At 42.7% G+C, this 23,938-nt stretch overlaps 1 protein-coding gene across 6 annotated transcripts in view; it reads right to left on the reverse strand.

Moving 5' to 3' along the window:
- Slc26a4 (solute carrier family 26, member 4) overlaps window positions 1-23,938 on the reverse strand; it is a 40,242-nt gene that overhangs the window by 11,249 nt on the left and 5,055 nt on the right. For 5 of the 6 annotated variants that reach the window (XR_003950047.1, XM_006515092.4, NM_011867.4 and 2 more), the window contains 12 exons: window positions 18,851-18,961; window positions 16,784-16,968; window positions 16,040-16,204; window positions 13,368-13,520; window positions 13,164-13,246; window positions 9,442-9,589; window positions 8,121-8,234; window positions 4,774-4,851; window positions 4,549-4,644; window positions 4,188-4,294; window positions 2,083-2,152; window positions 635-727 (listed from right to left, as the gene is read on the reverse strand). Coding sequence is in view for 5 of the 6 variants with exons in the window: in XM_006515092.4 (XP_006515155.1) it covers window positions 635-727; window positions 2,083-2,152; window positions 4,188-4,294; window positions 4,549-4,644; window positions 4,774-4,851; window positions 8,121-8,234; window positions 9,442-9,589; window positions 13,164-13,246; window positions 13,368-13,520; window positions 16,040-16,204; window positions 16,784-16,968; window positions 18,851-18,961 (1,403 nt within the window). In the remaining variant the exon portion in view is untranslated. Of the gene's footprint in view, window positions 1-634; window positions 728-2,082; window positions 2,153-4,187; window positions 4,295-4,548; window positions 4,645-4,773; window positions 5,631-8,120; window positions 8,235-9,441; window positions 9,590-13,163; window positions 13,247-13,367; window positions 13,521-16,039; window positions 16,205-16,783; window positions 16,969-18,850; window positions 18,962-23,938 lie in introns of those variants that run through there. The other variant, XM_011243870.3, reaches the window with a different exon arrangement.

Consider the following 23,938-nt stretch of genomic DNA (forward strand, 5'->3'; position numbering starts at 1 on the left):
ACTCACTATATGAATGAAACTATCTTTCCAAATAAAACTTTTCAGAGCATGGCACTGCTTTGAATCTGTTCACAAAAAGCATTCTCTCACTTGCCTCTGCCAGAGCAACCTGCTCACACAGCCTCTGGAACTCAGCCCTCCCAGCCTTCTGTCTTTTGCTTCCTACCTTGCAAGCCTCAGGCCCCTCCCCTCCTCTCCTCCCCTCCCCTCTCCTCCCCTCCTCTCCTCATCCTTCCCACCCCTCTCTTTCTCCTCCCCTCCCCTCCCCTCCCCTCCTTCTCTTCCTTTTCCCCCTCCCCTCCCCTCCTCCCTCCCTGTTTTCCCCTCCTCTCTCCTCTCCCACATTGTAGGTTATTTGGAGCACAGATGTTATGATATAGTTATTTGTTCATTTTATATTTTGTTTTGTGAGACTACGTCTAAGTCTGTAGCCCTGGCTGGCCTAAAGCTTAACAGCGATCTTCCTGCCTGAGCTTCTCAAATGCTCCAATTACCATGCTGTGCCACAACAGAGTTTTAAATGCCCTCCCCAAAAAGAGCCAAGCATAAGGCCTTATTCCTGGCTGATACCTGAGAGATGAGTGAAATCCAAAAATGGGTTTAAAAAGTCAAACTTGTAGAATAAAATACTTACCGTTGAATTGATACATTTTTTAAAACCATCGACATTGCCGTAAAAAATGGGACTGGAAAATCTCAGGATCTTCACCCCTTCAGGCTCTTCAAGCTGGCATTTTTTTTTTTTTAAAAAGGGAGGGAGGGAGGGAGGGAGGGAGGGAGGGAGGGAGGGAGGGAGGGAGGGAAGAGAGAGAGGATAGAAGGAGAGGGAGGAGAGGGAGATCGAGGTTAAACAAATCCACATCTCAAATCCTCACCTCAAGTCCCGCCCATTGTGGTGGCATGGTTACTAAGAGGAGCTGGGCAGAGCTCCTCTGAGCTATGGGGTGTTACCCAGTAGGAAGATGCACAGCATCAGAGGCCACAGAACCAGAACAGAAGCAGAGTCCAGAATTAACAGTAGCTAACGGGCTCCCGCTACCCGTATGAAGAAAGCGGCTCTAAAGGCAACATGACTGGTCCCCAGCCTCCTCCGCTACTGATGGTTTTGATTTTGCTAAAATTCTTTGTGCAGGAGGATGGACAAAAGACATCTGTGGGGTTCAGAAACTGCCGTATGGTGTTTTTTGTTTGTTTGTACCCTACTGGGGTGGCTGCTCCAAGAGCGAATCGCACAGCGCCATAGAGTCATCTAGTCCTAAGCATTTACAGCCAGGTTAGTCTATCCCTTTCATGTGAGAACATCCGGGCCGGAAAGGCAAGTCCCGCCAACACAGAGCTCAGAAGCTGGAGTCCATGCTAAGCCGCAGAACTGAGCAGTGGTGCTCTGCCGTGCAGTTGCCTATCTCTTGTACAGCCTGGTTTCTAAAAAGCAACAGGATTCTTATATGTGTTTCTATAGACACGCCGTCCTGTTACCATGGCGTATTTTACACAGCTTATGATCTCCGGAAGCTAATGATACTTTTTCCTCTTGATGATACTTGGCTCAACATTACAGAAAGATTATGGAAATAAACTAAGTAATAGCTAGTAGAATTCCAGGTTGAATGTAAAATTCCCAGCACCCACATGGTGGCCCACAACTGTAACTCCAGTTCCTGGGATCTGGCACACTCAAACAGACATACATACAGGCAAAACATCAACACACATGAAAAATAAGTAAATACGTTTTTAAATCGTCCTTAAAAAAACATGAGAGACATTAGGCAATTTTATAAAGACTATGGATTACAGACAAATATAATTTCTATTAAATATCTGCAAGTAATCTAATTGCCTACTATATTTAACCCCTCATTATGAGTTTTTACACTAAAATAATATTCAACTAACATGGGTAAGTATCCTGTGATCGATTTATGAAGAATCCAAAGTTCTCAAGACACTCACAGTCTGCTGATGGACTTTCCCAACAGAAGTCCTCTTGGCTTGTATCTAACATGCTAAAAGAAATCTGAGGCTCCTTGAATTCTGGGCTATCGAGCCTACCTGGGACAAGTGTTTCATAAAGGCACTTACGTTTTTATAATGTGTGATGCTTTTGTAGATGTCTGTGCTGGGGACACTTCCAAGGCCATTCCATGAAGGGCTGTAAGAAGAAAAATGAACACTGGAATTTTATCTTTTAATTTATTTTATTTTATTTTTTACAACAGTTAAAAAGTTAAAAAGAAATCACTGCTATGAGAGAGAGCATCGTTCTGGTGTTTTGGACTCTGCCTTTATTGCCGATGACATTTTCTTGTATCTAACTCTGAAATGAACAGCTGGTGTTTGCGTGGGACTGAAGAAAGAACTAACTGTGAGTCTCTTCTGATGGCTGGGAGACATAATGAGCAGTTTGGAGTTCATAACAATTTATAGCAGAGGCGTCAAGCTTTCTCACATGGCAAAGCTGGAAGCCCGGCCGTAACTCTGAATAGCCAGCACTATTATCCCTGTTTTATTAGTTCATAAAATAATGTCCAGAGGAGCTAGAGGAGCCACTGGGTGAAGGACGCATAGCATGTCTTTCACACGTGGGGCTTTGGTTCTTCCACTCCTTGTGATTTATGGCAACCTGCTAATGGATACGGTGTCTGCAAATGATCAGATTAGTCTCTGCTTTTAAAAGCAGCAGCCTTCCTGAAGCAACCCTTGCCTGTTGACCAGATCACCCGTTTCCTGTTCCTGGTGCCATCAGATAAAGTCCTTGTCTCTCCAACTGTGACTAGTGGCATATGCTGAATGCAGCCCCTGGAGAAGGATTAATTGTTTGGGGGTCCTTTCAGCATTGTGCTTTCTAGATCAATGTTATAATTACTGGAAATTAAATACTATAAACGGTACTGCTTTTTGTTGGCTAGGCGCCCGGTTACCAAACCAGCAACTAAATTGTACCACCAAGCTTTCCCTTGGCACAACACTGAGCTCATTTTTAAGTTAAATCATAAGTTAGTCTTTCTCAAAGAGAAAGAAAAGAAAAGCCACCTTCCTTCTCAAACAATCTCCTAAAAGGCACACTCAACACAAGAGGCAATGTCCCCTACAGACAGTTTCTTCATTGTTTCCTTGTAGCAAACTGGGCCCTCTGGAAGTTAATGAACCCTTTCAGGACCCTGTGCTAAGGGAGCCAGTCACAGCCTTTCAAGTAGAAACCAGCATGCTAACAGAGGGCGGGTGGGCCGAGAGCTGGTTGGTGGCAAGGGAGAGGTGAGCCCATGCTAAGCTGAAGATATCTATGTTGATGTTTCCCAGGTTTCTTCTTCCATCACTGCCCAGGCAGAGAAGAGGGCAAGCATCTGAAAAGGCAAGGAAAAAACTAAAAGGGGCAGAGGCTGTGCTCCGCAAGCCCAGGAGGACACACAGCTAAAACCAAAGTCAAAACAAAACCTGTCACCAACCAGATAATCCGCCTTCAGCCTGCCTCGCCTGCCTTCATAGTCTATTTCCACCATGACTCATAGCTCTGCTGCATCCACGGAGCATACGAACTAATCTTGTTTACTTCACATAATTGGGCATTATGTGCCTTGTCTGTCGGATTGGAATGAATCCTGACTGTAATAACCATTGTAAAGGTCGCAGTCATGTAATGAGTTACTAGCTCTAAAGAGTAAAATACGTAGGAATACATTGGAGGAGCCAACTTGTTCTGTGCCCGGTTCCCAGTTTTATGACTGCTGCCCAGTGCCTCTAATTTCATCTGATTTAACCAGGATTGAAACAAAGCAAGTTCAGACTTTGGCTGATCCGTGTGTCTAGCTTTCATGTTAAGACAATCAACCAATGGAGAGCAGAGCGGAGCCTGTGAGGGAAGGGATAGATAGGGAGTGAGCTGTGTTGGGATTTAAGACTTAGTTCTGCCAATTAGTAATTAACAGCATTAAGAAAGATCTCTAAGCTTTCTGAACTTAAACTTTCTCACCTGCAGAGTCAGACTAATTGGACCTACTCAACAGTGTAAGGCAGTGTGTAACTCATACACTCAGTCAGTACATGATATTATAAAAAGAAGTTGTGTCGGATTTAATGAAAACAGGCTAGGAAACGTCAGGCTGTGCCTCCTCTACTATGCCTGAGTTCGTATCTGGTTTTTTTTTTTTTTTCAGGGGAGGGAGGTTGTTTTGTTTTTTAGTACTTACAACTGAACTCTCAGGACCACAGTCAGTAGTGCAAATAAAAGGCCAGCTAGCAAGCCGAGGTCCAGCCCCAGAATGATGGACATTATGCATGTAAACACCCAGATAACCTAGAGGGGGGAAAAATGAACAAGATCCACATTAGTTCATCAGAAAACAATCAAGTGATTGAGAATGAATCTTCCCAGAGATCTAGGACCTTCTCATAGAAACATAGACGCAGGCGTGGCCTGCTCCAAACTACTCTAAGTGTGCTCTGGAGTTACAAACATTCAGGCTAGATTTAGGGAATGGACATCGTGAGTGACAGGCACATCAAGACACGGTGCTTCATTTAAAGGGAGTTGTGTGGTAGGTGACTTACAGCATCAGTCTTATTCTGCTTCCACAGACGAGGAACGTCACACACCTGCATAAACATCCCTTTCAGGTTGGCAATGACAACGGCCGCCAAGACTGACTGTAGAGAGACAGGGAAGGCTGTGTTATCCAAGGCTATGGTTTCTGCGTGTTGATTTCCGATATCCTGCTATTACTCTTATAAAAGTCTGGTGAAGAGAAATTGGTGTACAGAAAAGCAGGGTTTTACCTTCTGCAAGGGTTCCAGAAGCCTCCCCAAGGCAACGATGGCAACCATCACAATCACAGCTGAGATGAGGCCAGCCACCTGAAAGACACTTCCATGAGGTGGGCACACCCTGCTCACCACAGGAGTGCACTCAGCCCTTCCTCATCTCTCCCTTTCCGCTCAGTATTTAGAAAAATGAGCATTATTTACTGAGCCCATGCAACATGGTAAAAAATACAGAGCAATATATATCCACTATATGCCCAGTATTGTTGAGAAATTAAAGAGAATACGAAAGCTAAAGCTGTTAAAGTCAAGCTAGTTTGAGTTTCATTTGAGTGGCTAGTGCCCACTGATGTCAATTTATGTCATCCTGCCGGTTGTTTGATGTGCCATGAGACATAGACCCTCCCAGTTCCTCCAATAACAGAGATGGCTGTCAGACTTTTGGGAATGAATCCTTATGACACATATTAGGCTCTTCTGCATTGTGAAGACAGCAGCCATAATGGTTACTCTAGTAACAGACATACCTGTAGCTCATAACTTCCATGAACACCTCAGGGAAAATAAATTAATCCATCTTATCACAAATTCACAGCATCACACCGGCACACCAAGACCACTGCTCCTGTCTCCTCCAACAACTGTAGGCACAGGTTCCAACCAAACACTGGCAGCAGCAGTGGAGCAATCATGGGGTAAAGGAAGCTCAGAAACTTTACCTTCGCTGGCAAAGAAAAGTTCTGCTAAGATCCATAGAGAGTAAGGAGAGAGGCTGGGGGGGTGGGGACTATTCCTGGTCTGATCAGTTGGTTTGGCCAATGAGATCTCTGCTGAGACAGCATAAGGCATGGCTGATCTGAAGACTAGAAACTCTGCAGCAAAGGAGAAAAGACAGGGAAGCAGAAGCAGACAGGTCAGAGGAAGGAACAGGAGAGGTGAATGGAGCAAAATCCCAGCCCCACGCGGCACCCAGCGAAAAGAAGCAGGCATAGCAGACGTCAGGGGACACATTCATTCCATTTGGCATACTGGCTATTTATGTTTAGGTATGGGTTGGCCTGGGCAATATTATGAATATTATAAATATTAAGAATATCACTCTACATTGTCTACTTCCTCTTCTTACCTATGATCTTCTGGGTCCATGGCCCAGGTTTCCAGCACCATTGTGAATAGATTCCTCTTCTGTCTAAAAAGATAATATTCTCCTCCCTTCTTCCCCTCCCCCTCCTCCCTTCTTCCCCCCCCCCCCCTCCCTTCATGTCTTCTATCTTCTCCAGTTACTTGATCGGTATTTATTGAGTCACTTGCATTCTTGCTAAGGTTGAGGGACTTTATGAGTTGGTAAGAGGTACATTTGGAGACAGGGACAACTATCTGCACAACCCAGGACAGGAGACTGGCCATTCACTCACCAAGGATATATAGTAGAAGTCCCTAATTATAGACTCCAAAGCTGATTTTGATCACACTATCAAAACCTTTAAGGGATTAATTACTTGACTTTACTGTATAAAGCTGGTTTGTGGGAAAGCATAGACCTAACTATCTTTGAGAAGACTCAGTTTCTGGCAAGTGAATTACTGTTAAGTGAGAAGGTAATTAGAGCTATAAAGTAATTTGTATTAAGAATCACTTTTTTTTTCTGAGCCAGCAGAAGTCAGTGTAGCAGTGAGAGAAAGAACAGGGAGGGAGGTTTGGCTCTCTACAGTCCCAGTATAGAAAAGAGTTAAAGTCCACCAGCTCTCGTTCTTCTGTTTGTTCTTCAACAACTGCATGTCTGATACTCCTTAGGTGCCAGACCCAGCGTGTGTGTCACAGATGCTAAGAGGCCATTTCTCCCTCAAGGTGTAGATAATCAGCATTTAGTCACCAGTGCATGCTAGGACTTCACACTGTCTAGTTTAGACCTCTCAGCACCCTCTCGAGGTAGATATAAGTGGTATTCCCACTCATACTGAAGTGGAGGCTCTAGCATAAAGTAGGAGAAACCACACAAAAGGACTCAGTAGTTTGACTGGTCACAGGTCCCTGGATTTCAGTGCAAGGTCTTAGACTTTTAACCCTAGAACTTAATATGCTTTCCAGTAATTAAATATCAAGCCGGTTCTGCCTTGTTTCCTTCTTCATTCCGACCTCCTGGCTTCCTTCCATGCTAAATATAATGCAGGCCAGTGTGTGGCCGAGGATATTAACTTACCAGAACACCATGATACCCCAGCCCTTTGCCAAGGAGGTCACTTTACATGACATTATTATGGGGCAGCCAGCCCAGGCCTTGTTTGGGCCTGAAGTGTAACAGCAGGAGAATGGCCGGCAGTAGATCCAGCTGCACCCACAAGGGACCAAGCATCCTGGGGAGACCATCAGTGCCCAACACTAATGCAAGCTGCAGGATCTCCAGATGCTGACAGCTCGAGCCTGCAACAGGCCTAGCCTGGGCTGAACTCTGACCGCACCTCCTCTTGGCAACAGACCTCTGCTTTTGCTTCATGGTGTGTACTGGTTCCTTCACCTATTTCCTCTAAACTAGAAATATGAACAGGAAGTATAGTAACTTGGGTTGGAGAGATGGCTCAATGGTTAAGAGCACTGGCTGCTCTTCCAGAGGACCTAGGCTCGATTCCCAGCACCCACTTGGTGGCTCTGTAACTCCACATCTGTAACTCCAGTCCCAGGGGATCCCATACTCTCTTCTGATATATATATATATATATATATATATATATATATATATATATATATATATATATATATATATATATATATATATTGCAAGGCTTCAAAACACTTCATTTTTCTGCTGGAGATTGGACTCAGGGCCTCACACATTCAGGGCAAGCATTCTAAACTATATCCTCAGCTTTTGTTCCCCACCCTTTTTAAGATTTATTTGTTTTTGTTACATAGGTAAATAACTGTTGCTATCTTTGGACATACTAGAAGAGGACATCGAATCCCATTATAGATGGTCATGAGCTACCATGTGGTTGCTGGGATTTGAACTCAGGACCCCTGGAAGAACAGTCAGTGCTCTTAACCTCTAAGCCATCTCTTCAGTCCTCCCTTTTATTTTGTTGTTCTGAGTGTAGTTCTGTGTGCAGTTATGAGCCATGTAAACACTGACAAATAAAAATTTGGCAATCATGGTTCCAGGAGCCCGTAAATATTGCTATTAAAGAATTTTTTTTGATAAGGGTTGGGCAAGTCAAAGAGATGAGGCCCAAGTTGGATCAGATAAAGAAACACAAGTTCCTCTCTGAAGGCTAAGAACTGTTGTGTCCAGTTTTGTGGAAGCTTCTCTAAGCCACCATCCCCCTCCTGTTACCTGCTATCAGGGTTATCCCTCTGTCTCTACGTACCTGTGTCTTCCCCCCGGTGCTCTCCTGGACAGCCGTTCGAGACAGAGCAGTGGTAGCCACAAAACAGGAGAAAAATCCAGAGAAGACGTTGCTTATCCCAAAGGCAATGAATTCCTAAGGGAGAGACTGTGTGACAGGGATGCTGCAGAGGGAATCATCCCCAGGCCCTCATCGAGTGTCCAGCAGGATGGCTCAGTAGGCACAGGGGCTTGCCATGAAAACCTGGTGACATGAGTTCAAGTCTCAGAACCCATGCAAAGGTGAAAAGAGAGATTTGACTCCACAAAGTTGTCCTCTGACTGCCACACATGGTCCATGGCACACGTGCCCACTCACATCATGAGCATACACACAATAATCACTTAAAATAGCAATAAAGCACCAATTTAAGAAACAGCTAATTCTGTTGGGTCAAAAGCAACATGAAAATTAACTATTAAGCTAGAAAGAGAGCTTCTCACGTGGTCATTTATTAACTTAATAGTTAATAAATCAGTGCTTATGCAAGCTAGCTCTATGTAAACTTGATACAAACTAAAGTCATTTTGGAAGAAGGAACCTCAATTGAAAGGCCTCACCGTATTTGACCTATTGCCAAACCTGAAAGGCACTGTTTTCTTTTCTTTCTTTCTTTTCTAAATTTTTGTTTTGTTGTTATTGTTTTGTTTGGTTGGTTGGTTTTTCTAGACAGGGTTTCTCTGTGTAGCCCTGGCTGTCCTAGACCTCAGCCTATAGACTCACTCAGAAATCCACCTGTCTTTACCTCCTGAGTGCTGGGCATAGAGGCATGTACTACTGCTGCCTAGCTTTAGGGCTTCTTTTGTTTTCTAATTAATGATTAATCAGAGAGCTCAGTTCACTGTAGCCGTGACATCCCTGGGCTGGTGGTCCTGAGTGCTAAAAGAAAGCAGACTGAGCAAGTCTCGAGGAGCAAGCCAGTAAGCAGCATTTGTCCATGGCCTCTGCATCAGCTCCTGCCTCCAGGTTCCTGCCTTGAGTTCCTTCCCTGACTTCCCTGGATGACAGGCTACAAGCTGTAAGCTGAAATAAACCCCTTCCTCCCCAGATTGCTTTTGGCCATCGTGTTTTTATCAAAGCAATAGAAACCCTGACCAAGACAGTGTTGATTTAACTAATTTCTTAAGAAGTAAGGTGACTTGGTATGCATATTTCAAAATAATCTTTAATTAGCTAGGACAGAGATAAAAGCTAGTCAAAGAAACCAACACTTTCCTTAGGTGAACCCCAAGTCTCCCCTACTCGTGTTTCTTGTACTTGTTCTCAGCCTTATAAATTCAGATCAGCAGATAGGTGACCATACCTGGTTCCCATCGATGACATAGTCATGCTTGGTGGCGTAGACTTTTCCTACAGACACTGCAATAGCGTAAGCCACCACAGCAATGGAAAAGGATGCAGCCAACATGTCCGAAAACAGGCCCACAGATGGCAGGACAGGAGGCAAGAACCTGGCAAGTGAAAAACTATTGTGAAGATGTGACAACCTTTTCCCAACCTTGCCAAACACTCTCTTCACTCAGTGACGTGGTAGACACAGAAGGACATAGCCCAAGGAAACAAACAGGATAGGAGGTACATACATAGGAACATCTGCTTTTCTACTTTCTAACCAGAAGCCAGCGAGAGCTGCTTGCTGGCTGCTTTCAGTGGCTCCTGCGTGAGAGGGTTTTGTTTTTGTTTTTGTACCTCTAACATAAGTACATCTGCCACTATCAATTCTTTAATCCAACTCCATCCATGTCACTTCACATGGAACATTTTTTTCCTCACACAATTTTACCTTCAAGGTCTTTGACAACACAAGAGATTCTAGGCATATTATAAATTTTAGTCTATGTGAAGAGATGTCAATTCTGTTGAAGAGACAAAGAAAATATAATACTGAAAGTACTCAGCAAAAAAATTCTAAAGATCCATGATATTTAAAAAATCTTAAATTTAAGAAGGAAAACCCCTCAGCCCACATTAAATGTGTGTTACTGAAATCACCCTGCACAGTCACTAGAATAACTCAGCGACCAAGTTTCCGAACTAGCAAAACCAGAGCTTCTCTATAAACTATTAAAAATTAAGCATTATAAAGTTCTGATTATGAGATGCATCCCCAAATGTAAAAGTGTGAAGGAAGAGTGTTAGTTACCTATAGAATGTCCATTTTGTGCAATCCCAAAAGTCTCCAGTCATTAAAATGAGTCCCCCACCTATGTCACTTATAACAATGTGGGAATGGGAGTCTTAGAGACAAACTGTAGAGAGGCTGTGAGCTGTTGAGCATCTCAGGGTCCTATTGAACCTTTCTCTCTCATTTTTTATGTGAGAGCTGCAGTCCAAAGAATAAGGGAGTGGCTTGACACTTGGTGGGGCCATGTTAGAGACGGGAATATAGGGCAGTGTGAAGTGCTAGACTGGCATGAATCCTCTCCTCACAGGGCTAATTTTCAGACTTCTCCCCCGTGCCCCCTCCTAGCCTATGTGTAGGCTCTGGAATGGACCCTGGCTGTAGACAGCATGTTAGGAACTTCAACCCACGCTTGAGTGACTCATTATCACCTGCTAGTGTAGAGCTGATTTTATAGCTCACTTTATAGGATGCTTCCAAAACCCAGTCAAGTCTATTTCAGATAACCCGGGCTCTATCAAAGCACATGACACTCCTGCCTCTGTGACTGCAGTGTTCTCTAAATATTACCCAGTCCTCGGCTGTTGGAGTTAAAAATTGTAAGTATGAAATCAAAGGATTTCAGTCATTCAGTGCCTTGATGATTTGAGGCATGTTGTTTAAATCTACCAAATCTCTTTCATTGGCTGTCACAGGGGACTGTGCCCTCTTCCCATGAAATTCAATAAGATATTATTGTGTAACTAGTCAGTTCCTTGATACTAGTGATGCTCAACCTAGGCTGAAAGAACCTAAGCCCAAAACCTTCCCATCACTACTTGTAACTTCTCAATGGACTTCAATGGTATCAACCATCTGTCCAAAGTCAATTAGAATTAAGAATATCTTTTATGACCTGACATAACACTTTCTAAACTGCATGATCACCCCATGGGCCTGCTAGCCCTAGCCCACCCAGTCTGACCCAATGAAGGGAAAGAGGCTCCGGAACACACATCCTAAAGACACAAGGATGAGCAGCAGCAGTCCCTATTGGGCCAGATTCTTGGGGTCAATCAATATAAGCAGTAGTTTCTCCTTTCAATTAATGGATGGCCCCAAATTGTCCCAGCCTTTCCATACTTATAACAGAAACTGAGTAGTTTCCATTATGTGACAAACATGCTGATTGGATTTTTAACTTCTTTGTCTGGGAAGTGAAGGGAGTGAAATTCAGAGCACAAAAGCATGCACATGCGTGTGTGCACTCATGCATGCTCTCTCTCTCTCACACACACACACACACACAAACACACACACACACACACACACACACACACACACACACACACACACGTACCATGGAGATATAGGGTGGAAGAGACATTATTTGTTGAAATGAATGAGAAACTGGGGATGGAGACCAGCTGCATCAGGAGAGAGGCAGGCTATGACTGGTGGGGAGGGAAGGTTTGTGTGAATCTCTCTGGAACACTAACACACTAACTAGACAATGATAGGTTGGGGTTTTTGGTTTTTTTTTTTTTTTTTTGGTTTTGGTTTTGGTTTTGGTTTTTTAGACTTCTTTCTAGTCTTTATTAACCATGTTAGATAATCAACAATACATATTTTAAACAAAAGAAATATTTCTACATACTTGAATGACATCAATTTTTCTATTTACATTTTTGAGAAAGCCATAATAATTTATATGATGTTTGCAGAATAAAACATCAGACCAATCACATTTCCCTGAGGAAGGGATAATCAATCTATAGTAAATTACTTGTGCAATTAATGTGAACCAAAAAATACATTGCAGTGATTAAGGAAAATATATATAGGAAGATGGCTTTTTTAGATGAGATGCTAAAACTAAGCATTAATTGACAATCATCAAAAGAGTACGGTATATATTGAAACTGGAGAGATAGCTCAGAGGTTAGGAGTGATTGCTGTTTTTCTGGATGGCCTAAGTTTGATTCCCAGTACCCACATCAGGCAGCTCACAACAGTCTGTGTGCATCTTGCTTCTGTGGGTAGGTTGTGATTTTTAATCAAGAAAGAGTAGAGAGGTGGACAGAGCTGTGAGAACACCAGCAGTTTCCATTACAAGGACAGAAAGGGTAGGACAGTTTGGGGCCTTCCATTAACTGTGAGGAGAAGGGATTATTGCTTATATTGACTGACTCCAAGACTACTGATGAACTCTGTAATTAATATTACACATGTGGTAGACATGTAGGCTTCCTCTTGACTGCAGTGTGAGCCACCTCATCTACCCTGCATTTTTATGAGCACTCTCAGAGGCAGTTCACAAGCTTCAGTTAAGGCCTCAGCTGTGTAAAACCATTGTCTTACAGAAGAACTTTCCCAGGGCCATACAAGCTGACAGTGACAGAGATGGATAAAGTACCTCCGCCTTTTTCTCTCCTAATTCACAATCTATCTATCTATCTATCTATCTATCTATCTATCTATCTATCTATCTATCTGAAAATAATGCAATGTATTTATAGGTATGAAAGATAGCATTTTTGTCTGTGGTTGACTACATAGTAGAGAGCTTAAGTCAGACATCCTAGAAACAAACTACACATAATGCAATCAATGCTAATTGTGAGTAAGTTCATATTACATTGTAATTATATATGTGTGTTTTAATCAGTAGTCTGTCACTAAATGTACATATCCTGCCTCACTTTAAGACAATGGAGCATACAGAGTCTGCTTTCATAAATGGCCTGAACTTGGTCCCCACATGCGCTGTTTGTCTGATGTGTAGTGCACATGACATTTCCCCAAAATCACATGCAAGTAAGACTATCAATAAATAGTAAAGCAAAACCAGTAATAAAAAGCTCCATTTAAACAAAGTGCTGCCCTAGTTTATTAGTGCCATCTGGAAGGAAGGCCACACTCACCCACTTGGGATGGACTTAACAATGCCAGCATTGTAGTTCTTTTCCAAGTTGGCCCCATAGGAAATGGCAGTAGCAATTATTGTCTGAAATAAAAGAAGAGGAAAAAATTGGAAAAAAAAAAAAAACCCAACTCCACTGGCTTTAACAGTTCCTTGCTTGTCACCCTACTTAGCGCTGGATTTTCTAACCACGTATTCTACTTACCACAATCACTTCTATAGGAATGGGCACCGGGATTCTGTGTTTAAATCGATCATTTAGTTCCTTAACAGCCATACAGACGATGATGGTCAGCAGCCCAGCGATGAAATCGGCAATATTGGTGTCACCGATATTTTGAAAAATCTCAATTAGTGTCTGTAAGGAGAAAATAGATATGCTATATAGATACCCACATAAATACAATTCTCCCACAGGAAAAGTCATATCACATCAAACAGCACATGTGAGTCTTATCAAAAAGAAAAATCCTAAAAATTGTCCTGGTAAGATGTCTCAGTGGGTTAAGGCTCTCGTTGCCTTAACTGATGATGTTTTGTGTTCCATCCTCAGACCCATGCGACTGAGGGAGAGAACTAACTGCTGAAAATTGCTCTCTGACCTCCACATCTTTGCTGTAGCACACATGAAAACATACATGTACACATATACATACACACACAAATAAAGATATTTAAGACTTATTAAAATGTATTGGCTAATAAAAGAACCATTTATTTTCTAAAATACATGCATAAATAAATAATGTATATCTATTTTTAAGATCATAAAAATGTATTGACTAATACAGGAGCACTAAGTCCATGAAATTTCTCAAACTCACACAACGTTACTGACTTGGAGAAGGGAACCAACAGGTGGCTTTTACATTTTTGTGTTTGCTTATCTATATTTTAGGAGAAAATGGAGAATTTTTCAATGGAAAACTGTGGACTGCTATCTTTTACTTATATAAAAAAATGTATATCCTAAGGAGTTTTATAGGTGCCATTTTGTGGGGTTTTGTATATGGGTGTGTTAATGAAGCCAAAGTCTGACAAGCCAAAAAGTCCAATAGCTTTCCTTTGTTCCCAGGCAACATCTTAAGTAATGTTCTTTCCCCAACCTGAATGCTATAGGAAATAACAATAAAAACCTCCAAAAATGGTTCCATATGGAAATCCAGATGGCCCTGATCAATTCTTTATGGCAAATTAAAACCACAGGATGGGTACATAGGTCAAGTATATACTGTTTAGAATTTAGCTTAACACTAAAAGCTATTTTCTCCACGTGGGCAGATTAACAAGCTCAAGGAAAACTCATTTTGTTGTAAACTCGAGGTCTCTCAGACATCAGAGTCTTCTTCAAAGGAACCAGTATGGGAGAATCCTGGGCAGAAAACTAGCACCTTTGCTCTGTTGCGGTCTGTCTTGTGTCTCAAAGAGGCACTCCTTAAAAGTAGAGTTACAAATGTTTGGGACCCACCATGTGGGAGCTGGAAACAAACCCAGGTCTTCTGCAATAACAAGTGCTCTTAACTGCTGAGCCATCTCGCCAGTCCCTGGGAATTAATTTTAACATATTCAAGGCCACACAAGCAGAAAGTGGTGGAACCAAGATTCTAACTCCAGTCGGTTGAGGTTCAAATACTATGACCTTTAGCCACAGTGCTACGCCTCGTCTACTCTAACTGCTAGCCTCATACCTGTCTTGCAGTGAGTGCTTGGTAACATTTGCTGAAAGATGGAGTCCTTGATGTGGGACTAGGGAACTGAAGTGGGGAACATCTCTGGCAACCCCACCCTTTTATATGTGTGTATGGCTGTATATTGTTTTCAGATGCTAATCTTTTTTATCTTTTAGCTCAAACTGGCTTCAAACTATGTAGACAGAGATAACCCAGAACTTCTGATCTTTCTGCCTTCACCTCTCAAGTGATCACTGACATGCATTCCATGATGGGAATTGGCCTAGAGCCTCATGTGTGTTTTGCAAGCACTCTACCAACTGAGCTACGTCCCCAGTTCCTGTTTTTTTTAAATACACTTTTGCATGACTTCATTCCCTCAAGCCAGGGTGACATCATGTTACTATTATCACCATGTCCCAGGCATAGGTAACATACTTTATTTAGAGTATATACTTAGATCTAAGAACTTTAAATCCACTTTGGATGATCTAGATTCTTCTTTTGCATCTCTTTTGCACACTGAATCAGCTTTGAATCTACTGTTCCTTTTCATGTATAATTGCTGAGACATTTGCATTATACATTTTATGGATGTTCATAATTAGGAAGAGCTTGAGAGACATATCTCCAATAGTTTCATTTGAAAAGCAAGAATGAACTAGAAAGGCTTGAAGTAATAATTTTATAATAATAACTTTTCTGGAACTCGCTTCGTGCCATCCCCCTTCCCAACTACTCTCTTCTGACAATCCAGTAATATAGTTGCTACTTGCAATCCTATGCTGCAGAGAAGGAAACTGAGGCATGGTGGTTTGTTCCTAAGACTAGTAAGTAGCAAAGTCAAAATTTGAATCCAGACCTACTCAGTTTCCAACCTGAGCTTTCAGCCAGTTTCCAATATGATCTGTCACTTAGTTTCAGAGGCAATGTCGGACCAGAATACAAGTCTATTACATCTCAGCCCTGTTTTTGTTTGTGATGCCACCTTAATCTTTTTTTGTGATCCCTTAATCTTCTGAAGGCCACAGCATCTGGGAAAGCTTTGGAGCAGTTGAAAAATGGTTTGCAAAAAATGTCAGTCATCCTGCTTGCTTCCCTCAGAGAAGTGTGTCTCGGTGGCTGAGCGTACAGAAAACAGATTCTCCGGGTTCAAGATGGAGAACGAGGGAACCATGATGTTTCCGGAGTGATATGCAACACTTACGTAGATAATGGAGAGGATGCCGTTGTAGTTTTTGGTTGAAACATTGAGCACGATCTTTAGCTGTGAGACCAGTACTTGGAAGGCTGCAGCGGTTGTGAATCCGCCAACCAAGGGGTCTGCCAAGTACCTCACTATGAATCCAATCTGCAAACCTCCAAACACCAGCTAGGGTAAGAAGAGAGGAAAAAGTTACATGTTTGCCGGAGAGAAGGGCCAGCTCTGGAAATAGTAACAAGTTAAGCTTTGTAACAGTGAAAACATTGGTAGGCTGCCTGGGGGACAAAATCACTTGTAAGAAACAAGTGAGAATTTCCGGCTTCTCCCTCCCATCTACCGCTTTAGAACTCAAAATCCTCACTCGACGTAAAACTCAAGTATTTCCATCTATATGTACTATGAAAAGCAAAAATCATGTTGCTTCTTTCCGTGACTTCCAGGCCACCTGGCTGAGCGCATTTGAACACTTTTTCATTCATGTCTCCTGCACCCGTTCCATGCCCACCTTCAGATAAATTCCTTGTTTCTGTTTGCTTCCTTTCTCTGACTTTGGTGACAAGTGATTCTGGTTTTAGTTTGTTCTTTTAAGTTTTTAAGATTTTCAAATCCATTTTAGCATCTGACATAAAACAATGTTATTTCGATATATATATATATTTCAGGTAGATTGTTTTACTGTTACATGCATCTTTAAGTCTCCATATTTTAAAGCTAATTATTTCAATAAAAACCACACCCATCTACTACCTGTATGATTCCAACTAGAAGAGTGAGTGTGCTTGCAAGCAACACTCGGGCCGCATCTCTGGTTCCAGTGTCTAACGTGGTCGAGTTCAATGCACTTCCGTTACCGCTGGGCACAAGAAAGTGGTCATCTGGAGCCATGCTCAGAACAACAGATCCCACCATTAAACTGACCACGGGGAAAGGGCCTGGGGAAAAAGGCTCTGTCAACTTAGCAGTACGGAATCACAAACATTTAGACTCAACACATCTGTGTACAACTAGAAAAGCATGCGATAGTTAGCTGTAACTAAGAAATACTGTTTAAAGAGGCTGAGAAGCAGATGTCTCAAGGCATCTCTGACTCAGAGAGGACAAGAGTGATGTGTAAATGGGTGATACTTAGGCAATGTTTCATGTGCTTAGTGAGTGTGTGGCAAGGTGCTACCCCCGCCTCACATGTAGGATCCTTATGGCACAGGCGTGGGAGTTATCAGGAAAGGTTTCCTGGCAGAGACACATGCAAACTGAATCCTTACTTGTTCAAATTCAATATTTAGCCACCATAATCTCATCTCTTGGAGTGTCCAAAATCCTGATCTCTGTACACACATACCTCCATCAATATCACAGTGTCCAAATTGACAAAGGATTGAAACACATATTTTTTTAAATCATATGCCAGTTAATAAAATCCTGTTTTTTGGGTTTTTGTTGTTGTTTGGTTTTGTTTGTTTGTTTGTTTGTTTTTTGAGACAGGGTTTCTCTGTATAGCCCTGTCTGTCCTAGAACTCACTTTGTAGACCAGGCTGGCCCCGAACTCAGAAATCCTCCTGCCTCTGCCTCACAAGTGCTGGGATTAAAGGTGTGCGCCACCACGCCCGGCTCTAAAATCCTGTTTTTAAAAAAAGATTATTTACTTATGTATAACTGAGTGTTCTATCTGCATGTACATCTGCATGACAGAAGAGGGCATCAGCTCCCATTACAGATGGTTGTGAGCCACCAAGTGGTTGCTGGAAATTGAACTCAGGACCTCTGAAAGAGCAGACAGTGAACTTAAGCGCTGAGCCAACTCTCCAGCCACAATCTTATTTTTTTAAGTTCTTATTTATTTTATTTACTACCTACATTTTTCCCCATGGTGATGATGGTGATGATGATCCTACCCTTTGATTATAAAAGGCTTTATGGTTGAGAGCCCTCAATACTCAAACCTAGTAACCAGGAAGATCTAAACACAGAGAACGTCAGAGGCAAACACACTTGTCTCTTTGGTTCTCCAAAGAGAGGAAGTTGATTCAGTCACTAAGTCTCTCCTGACCTGCTTCTGCAGACAAGTCAGAGGCTAAGTACCATGAGAGATGCAGCCATGCACAAGGACTTGTGATAGATTAGAGGGCATGACTACATTTGCCTGAAGAAGATTATCCAGGCACCACGCCTCACCAGTTCACAGATACAGCAGCAGGTTTGTCTTCAGTGCTGATGTCAAAGTCACGCAGAATCATATCAAAACATTTATTTTCTGCAACGGTCCAGGAATAAAAAAAAAAAAAAACCCACCTTGAATGTTAGGGATGAAAGGAAAATCCACTGTGACCACGCCAAGAAGGCACATGAATCTTTTATTTTTTTTCTAATTTGTCTTGCAGGATTTTGCTAGCCTTCAAATATTATCTTATTGAAATAAGAATGTTCTTTAATGAAATAACAAATCAGTATTTAGTGAACATAATAATTCACTAAGTACAAAATTAGCCTAGTGCATTTAGATCCTGTAAAGATTATTCCCTCTGTCAATATGTTGGAGGAGAACGCTTTTGAATAGAATCAATTTTTTTATTACATTTAAAAATTTTAAACCATGATAAATTTCAAAAGTATGTTTGAATTTTCAGCCTTTCAATTTCATCTTCATTAAAGCACAGTCCCATATGTAGCTAACATTGCCAGTTAATAGAGAAAGTGGGCAAGGCACTGAGTTTGGTTCCTCTGAACTCATTGGCAAAGGTCTGGAGGCATTGCATACATAACACAGCAGAAACAACTTACAAATCAAGTACAGCTGTAAAATATGCTTGTAATTACCAACTGAGATGTGTCTTGATGTTCCGAACACAAAATACGTCAGGATAGGGAAAAAGGCAGAGTAGAGACCGAACTGAACAGGTACTGCTGCCAGCAGGGCATAAGCCATCCCTAAAGGTACAACCGACACAATAAAAGTCACAAACAACAACAAAAAATGACAGTATGTTTGTAGTACACAATGAAAGGCTTTCCCAGAGACATACTCAGTTTATGGATTCAAAATATCAGCCTGTCCTGAGTGCTCTTCTTATTTTGCATACAGACCTTGGCTATGCTAGGATACGGACTCTGACTTGGCAGGGATGGTGAGTGTCTCTACCCCCATCCCCTGCTCAAATGAACTGGCTCCACTGCTCAGGAATTCAGTCACTAGCTGGTGATAGCAGTTGGAAAATAATCAAATCATTTCTTATAGACTTTGGCTAGCCCAGTCTAAAAGCCCCGACCAGCTTACGTGGGTAGCTCTGTTTGAATCCCCACCCCTCTGTGCTCCAAAGGACATAGACATCATTACACTTTCTCCTTCCTCACTGAAAAACAGATGTTAGATAAAAAGCAAGACAACTCTACCCTGATGAGGGAGGCTGACCCACTAGTGGGACATGCCAGGAATTCTCTGGGCCATGAGTCTCAGGCTATGGAGAAAACAGCATTTAAGTGGGCATGGGAGTTGGAAAAGGAGAATAACACATTCTTTCCCTTAGTTAAATATTCCCACAGACAACATGCATTATTTCTCTATTTCACACTTCAGGAGTGAAAATTCAGACCTTTGACTCGAGTCATTAATAAAGAACCATTGTAATGATTTTCTTCCAATAAAGAAACAGTTAGCTAAATTATACTCTAAACATGGTAATTCTACGTTGTAAAGAGATTTGGGGGAAGCAGGGCAACATGAAACTCAAAGGAAGGGAACTGAAGTAATATAGAAACACGTTTCCCTAACATAAGCAAATGTAAAGTAAAACTTTAAAAAGCTGTTATATTTTCATTTATTTTGTGTGCACATGTGTATGTGTTGTGGAAGTGGTGGGGAAGTAGGTGTGGTGTGCCCCAGCGTGTACGTGAAGCTGAGAGAACTTTAGAGAGTTCTCTCTACAATGTGTGTCTCAGGTACTCATATTATTGACCATCTATTTTTTGAAAAACTTGTCTGCGTGTACGGCTGTGTGGTATACACGTGTGATGTATGCACACATGTCTCCAGGACACTAGAGGCTAAGGAAGGCATCAGGAGTCCCACTCTGTAGGTCTCTATTACATGCCTTTATGACATCATCTCTCAGTGAACCTGGCTAGGCTGGCAGTCATCAGATCTCTGCGGTCTTCCTGTCTCTGCTCCTTCACAGTGCTGGTGTTAAAAGCAAATGACCACAGACTCTGCTTTTTACACGGACACTGGGAATTTGAACTCAGATCTTCATGCTTGGGCAGCAAGTGCTCTTCACTGCTCAGCTGTCTCCCCAGCCCACTTCTTTAATACTCTAGCTACTAAAAGGAAGTAAGAATAATAAGCTGTCCCAGGAATGCAGAACAGAAAGAGGGCAGATCTACACAGAAAAGACCAGAAAGGGAGCAGCAGAGAGGAAGAAAGCCCAGACTACACTACCTGCTTCCTATAGACACTTTTCAAGTTCTCAGAGGAAGAGTTCCCTGAACAAGGTGCTGTATCTCAGTCTTCCTCTCTGCCCCTCCCCCTACACTTCTTAATATGCCTGGAACACAGGGATATTTTCAGTTTTCATACACAGCATCTATTTAGGGGTAACTTTTATTTGTGCACAACTGGTTATCTTTATTGCAAAGGAACTTGGTGCAACATTTTTGAAATAATACAGTCTCTAAAGAAACAGACTATTGATTGAAAGTGTGAACTTCATGCTGGCGCACAGACTGGATAGGATGGCTGAATGTACGCTAAATTGAAACCATCTGAAAGGAAAGGCCTTCCACCATGTAAAGATTCAGCATGACAGGCCAGGAATCTAGACTTCTTAGCTTCAAAAACCATGAGAAACACATTCCTTTGTGTGTTAAGTAGATCAATAACTGTCAAAGATAAAACTAGACAGGAAACTCCCCACAGCTATGAGTAAAGATACCAACAAAAGGGCTTGTGGGTCTTTTGTGGTTTAATAGGATTTTTGTTGTTATTGTTTGCTTTCGTTTTGCTTTGTCTTAGGACAGACAGGGTTTCTCTGTGTAGCCCTGGCTGTCCTGGAACTGAGAGATTCACCTGCCTTCTAAGTGCCGGGATTAGAGGCGTGCGCCACCACCACCTGGCAGGATACTTTTTAATATTAGAAATCAAAAGACCCCACTACCCTGGGCAAAACTCGGATGCCTCTCCCAGCGTTTTCAGGGCCCAGCTGGTAAGCAAGTCATCGACTCTGGCATCTCTGCAGCTATAGGCCTGGAACCCCACCCCTAGTCCCCGGGCCTATCCTCTCTGAGTCCTTACTGGGGCATCTCTTTATCTTCATAAGACTTCTACTATGAACCAACTACTCTGCCCACACCACTGTACCATCTGCCCTCACTTCCATTCTGGGTCGTCAGCTCGTCCATTCCTTCCCTTGTCTTCTCCCCACCTCCTTCCTCTCTACCTGGAAAACCTTCCCCCAAACCGCCATGGGCTCCAGAACAGCCTTCAAGCGAGTATACAATTTAGACATTGCACCAACTTCTAACAAGTGCTCAAAAAATCCCTGATCCCCAGCCCCAGGCAGGCACTGTACTCTGCCTGGCCAGCCGGTTGCAGTTCTGTAGCAAGTGTGCCCTTTCTCTCTCTCTACACAGAGCTCTATCTATCTCAGAGATAGATCTCAGCTCTCTCTATCACAGAGCTCCTCCACATTCTTGAGACTTCCCTTCCTAAAGTCCCTCTGCCACCCCTTAGACGGATCTCATCTGCCAGGCTACTCTTGACAGCTCAGTAATATGCTCTAGCAGCTCCTGCATCAAACAAACAAACAAACAGACAAACAAACAAACAAGCAAAGTCTCCTTCATCCCTCCCTCCTTTCCTTTCCTTTCCTTTCCTTTCCTTTCCTTTCCTTTCCTTTCCTTTCCTTTCCTTTCCTTTCCTTTCCTTTCCTTTCCTCCCTCCTTTCCTTTCCTTCCTCCCTCCCTCCCTCCCTCCCTCCCTCCCTTTCTTCTTTCCTTCCTTCCTTCCTTCCTTCCTTCCTTCCTTCCTTCCTTCCTTCCTTCCTTTCTGCCACATTCATCTTGTGTGTTTTTCCAATTCAAAGTGAAACCTCTTAAAGGCAGTATGTGCCCTCACCGTTGTCTCCAGTTACCAGCTCTTCAGTGTTTCCCTGCCCCTGCCCCTGCCCCTGCCCCCACCCTTCTGGCCAGGCTTCTGATCCCACATTCCTCTAGTTATCTTTTTCTTCCCTTCCAGCTTTGTGAGGCAAACTCCCTCAAGTTCTTCATTGCCCTTTCCTCTTTCCTGTCAGCCTTCTCTTTCCCATTCTCCCTGGCAACAGCAGGCATGCCGGTTCTTTCCTGTTATTATATGTTTTTACTACTATGTGGTACTGCTGATGTCTTGCAATGCTCAGCAAGAGGTCTGTCACTGAGCTACATCCCAAGCCCTTGTATTTTCGACTCAAGTGTTGTGCTACATAGAGTAGCTTGACCTGCAGCTGTAATCATCCTGCCTCTTGTATTGTATGCTTAGAATGAGTACCATCACACCCAGTTCTGGACCTTTAACCAGTTCCAATATGGTCCTTTCCTGAGGTTTTTCTCTTGTCTAGCCCAGACCTCTTCTCTGACTTTACTCTAATGTCAGCTTCAGTTTCTCCCTTCCTTTCTTTCTTCCTTCCTTCCTTCCTTCCTTCCTTCCTTCCTTCCTTCCTCTCTCTCTCTCTTCCTTCCTTCCTCTCTCTCTCTTTCTCTCTCTCTTTCTTTTTCTCTTTCTTTCTTTCTTTCTCTCTTTCTTTCTTTCTTTCTTTCTTTCTTTCTTTCTTTCTTTCTTTCCTTCTTTTTTTTTTCTGGAATGAGCAATTGCTATCTCACAGAATCTAAGCCTAGCATATCCCAAGGGATGGCTTCATTCTCTGCCCCACACTTGCTCCGCAACCAGTCTTTGTCATTTTAACAACTGACAGTCATCTCCCCGATTTGCTTAAACCAACATCTCAGAGCCTCCTGAGTTTCATCTGCACTTACCAGTACATGATGGGGATTGTTGCTGCAGAATATAAATGTCATAGCTTGCAGCACTCTCTAAGTCCTGGTAGATCCAGCTCAAGGTGAGCCCCTATCCTCGGGGCTGAAGCAGTGAGCCGCTTTGGGGACATTATGTAATCAGGCCCCTGAGAGTGTCTCCTTGCTTCACTCAAACCCAGATCTTGCCTGGTTTTATCTCAGATCTCACACACATAATCCACCACATCAGAATTCTTCTGTGCCTCTCTGCTTATCCTCAGGGCCTTTGCATCTTTACCTGGTGGTTTTCTTTATCTCATCCCTTGGGCTCTATCTAAATCTCTATTCTTGGGTTAGGCCTTCTGTAATCCTAGCATCTAAAATAGACCTCTCTTCCCAACTTAATTCCCATCATACTGCAGCCCCACATCTTCCACTGTACTTGGGCTCCATGAGGTCTGTGCCTGTTAGTGATAGCTCAAGACCTGTCGTACAGGACTGGGCCATAAAAGTTTATTATGTGCATGAGTGATAAGCATGTGTGTGTATATGAGAGAGCCAGACTAACCTCCCAGATACTTACATAGCAAAGATAACCTTGTAGCTTTATTTCTGAAAAACAGGCTACCTATAAAGTGAGGGACAAAGCCTGGTGGTGGTGGCTCAAGCCTTTAATCTCAGCACCCAGGAGGCAGAGGCAGGAGGATCTACAAAGCTAGTTCCAGGACAGCCAGGGATACACAGGGAAACCCTGTCTCAAGAAACCAAAATCAGAGGTTGGAGGTGGGGGGGTGGGAGGTGGGAAGGAGGAACTACAATGTACAAGTTATGAATCACTGAATCCCAAAGCTACTACTCACCCACTAGAAGATCCAGGGCAAGAATTTCTTGTTTATTAAAGGGACTGTAATGATGGTCCCTATCTTA

This window comes from Mus musculus, chromosome 12 (genome assembly GCF_000001635.26).
Source record: "Mus musculus strain C57BL/6J chromosome 12, GRCm38.p6 C57BL/6J".
Lineage (NCBI taxonomy): Eukaryota > Metazoa > Chordata > Mammalia > Rodentia > Muridae > Mus > Mus musculus.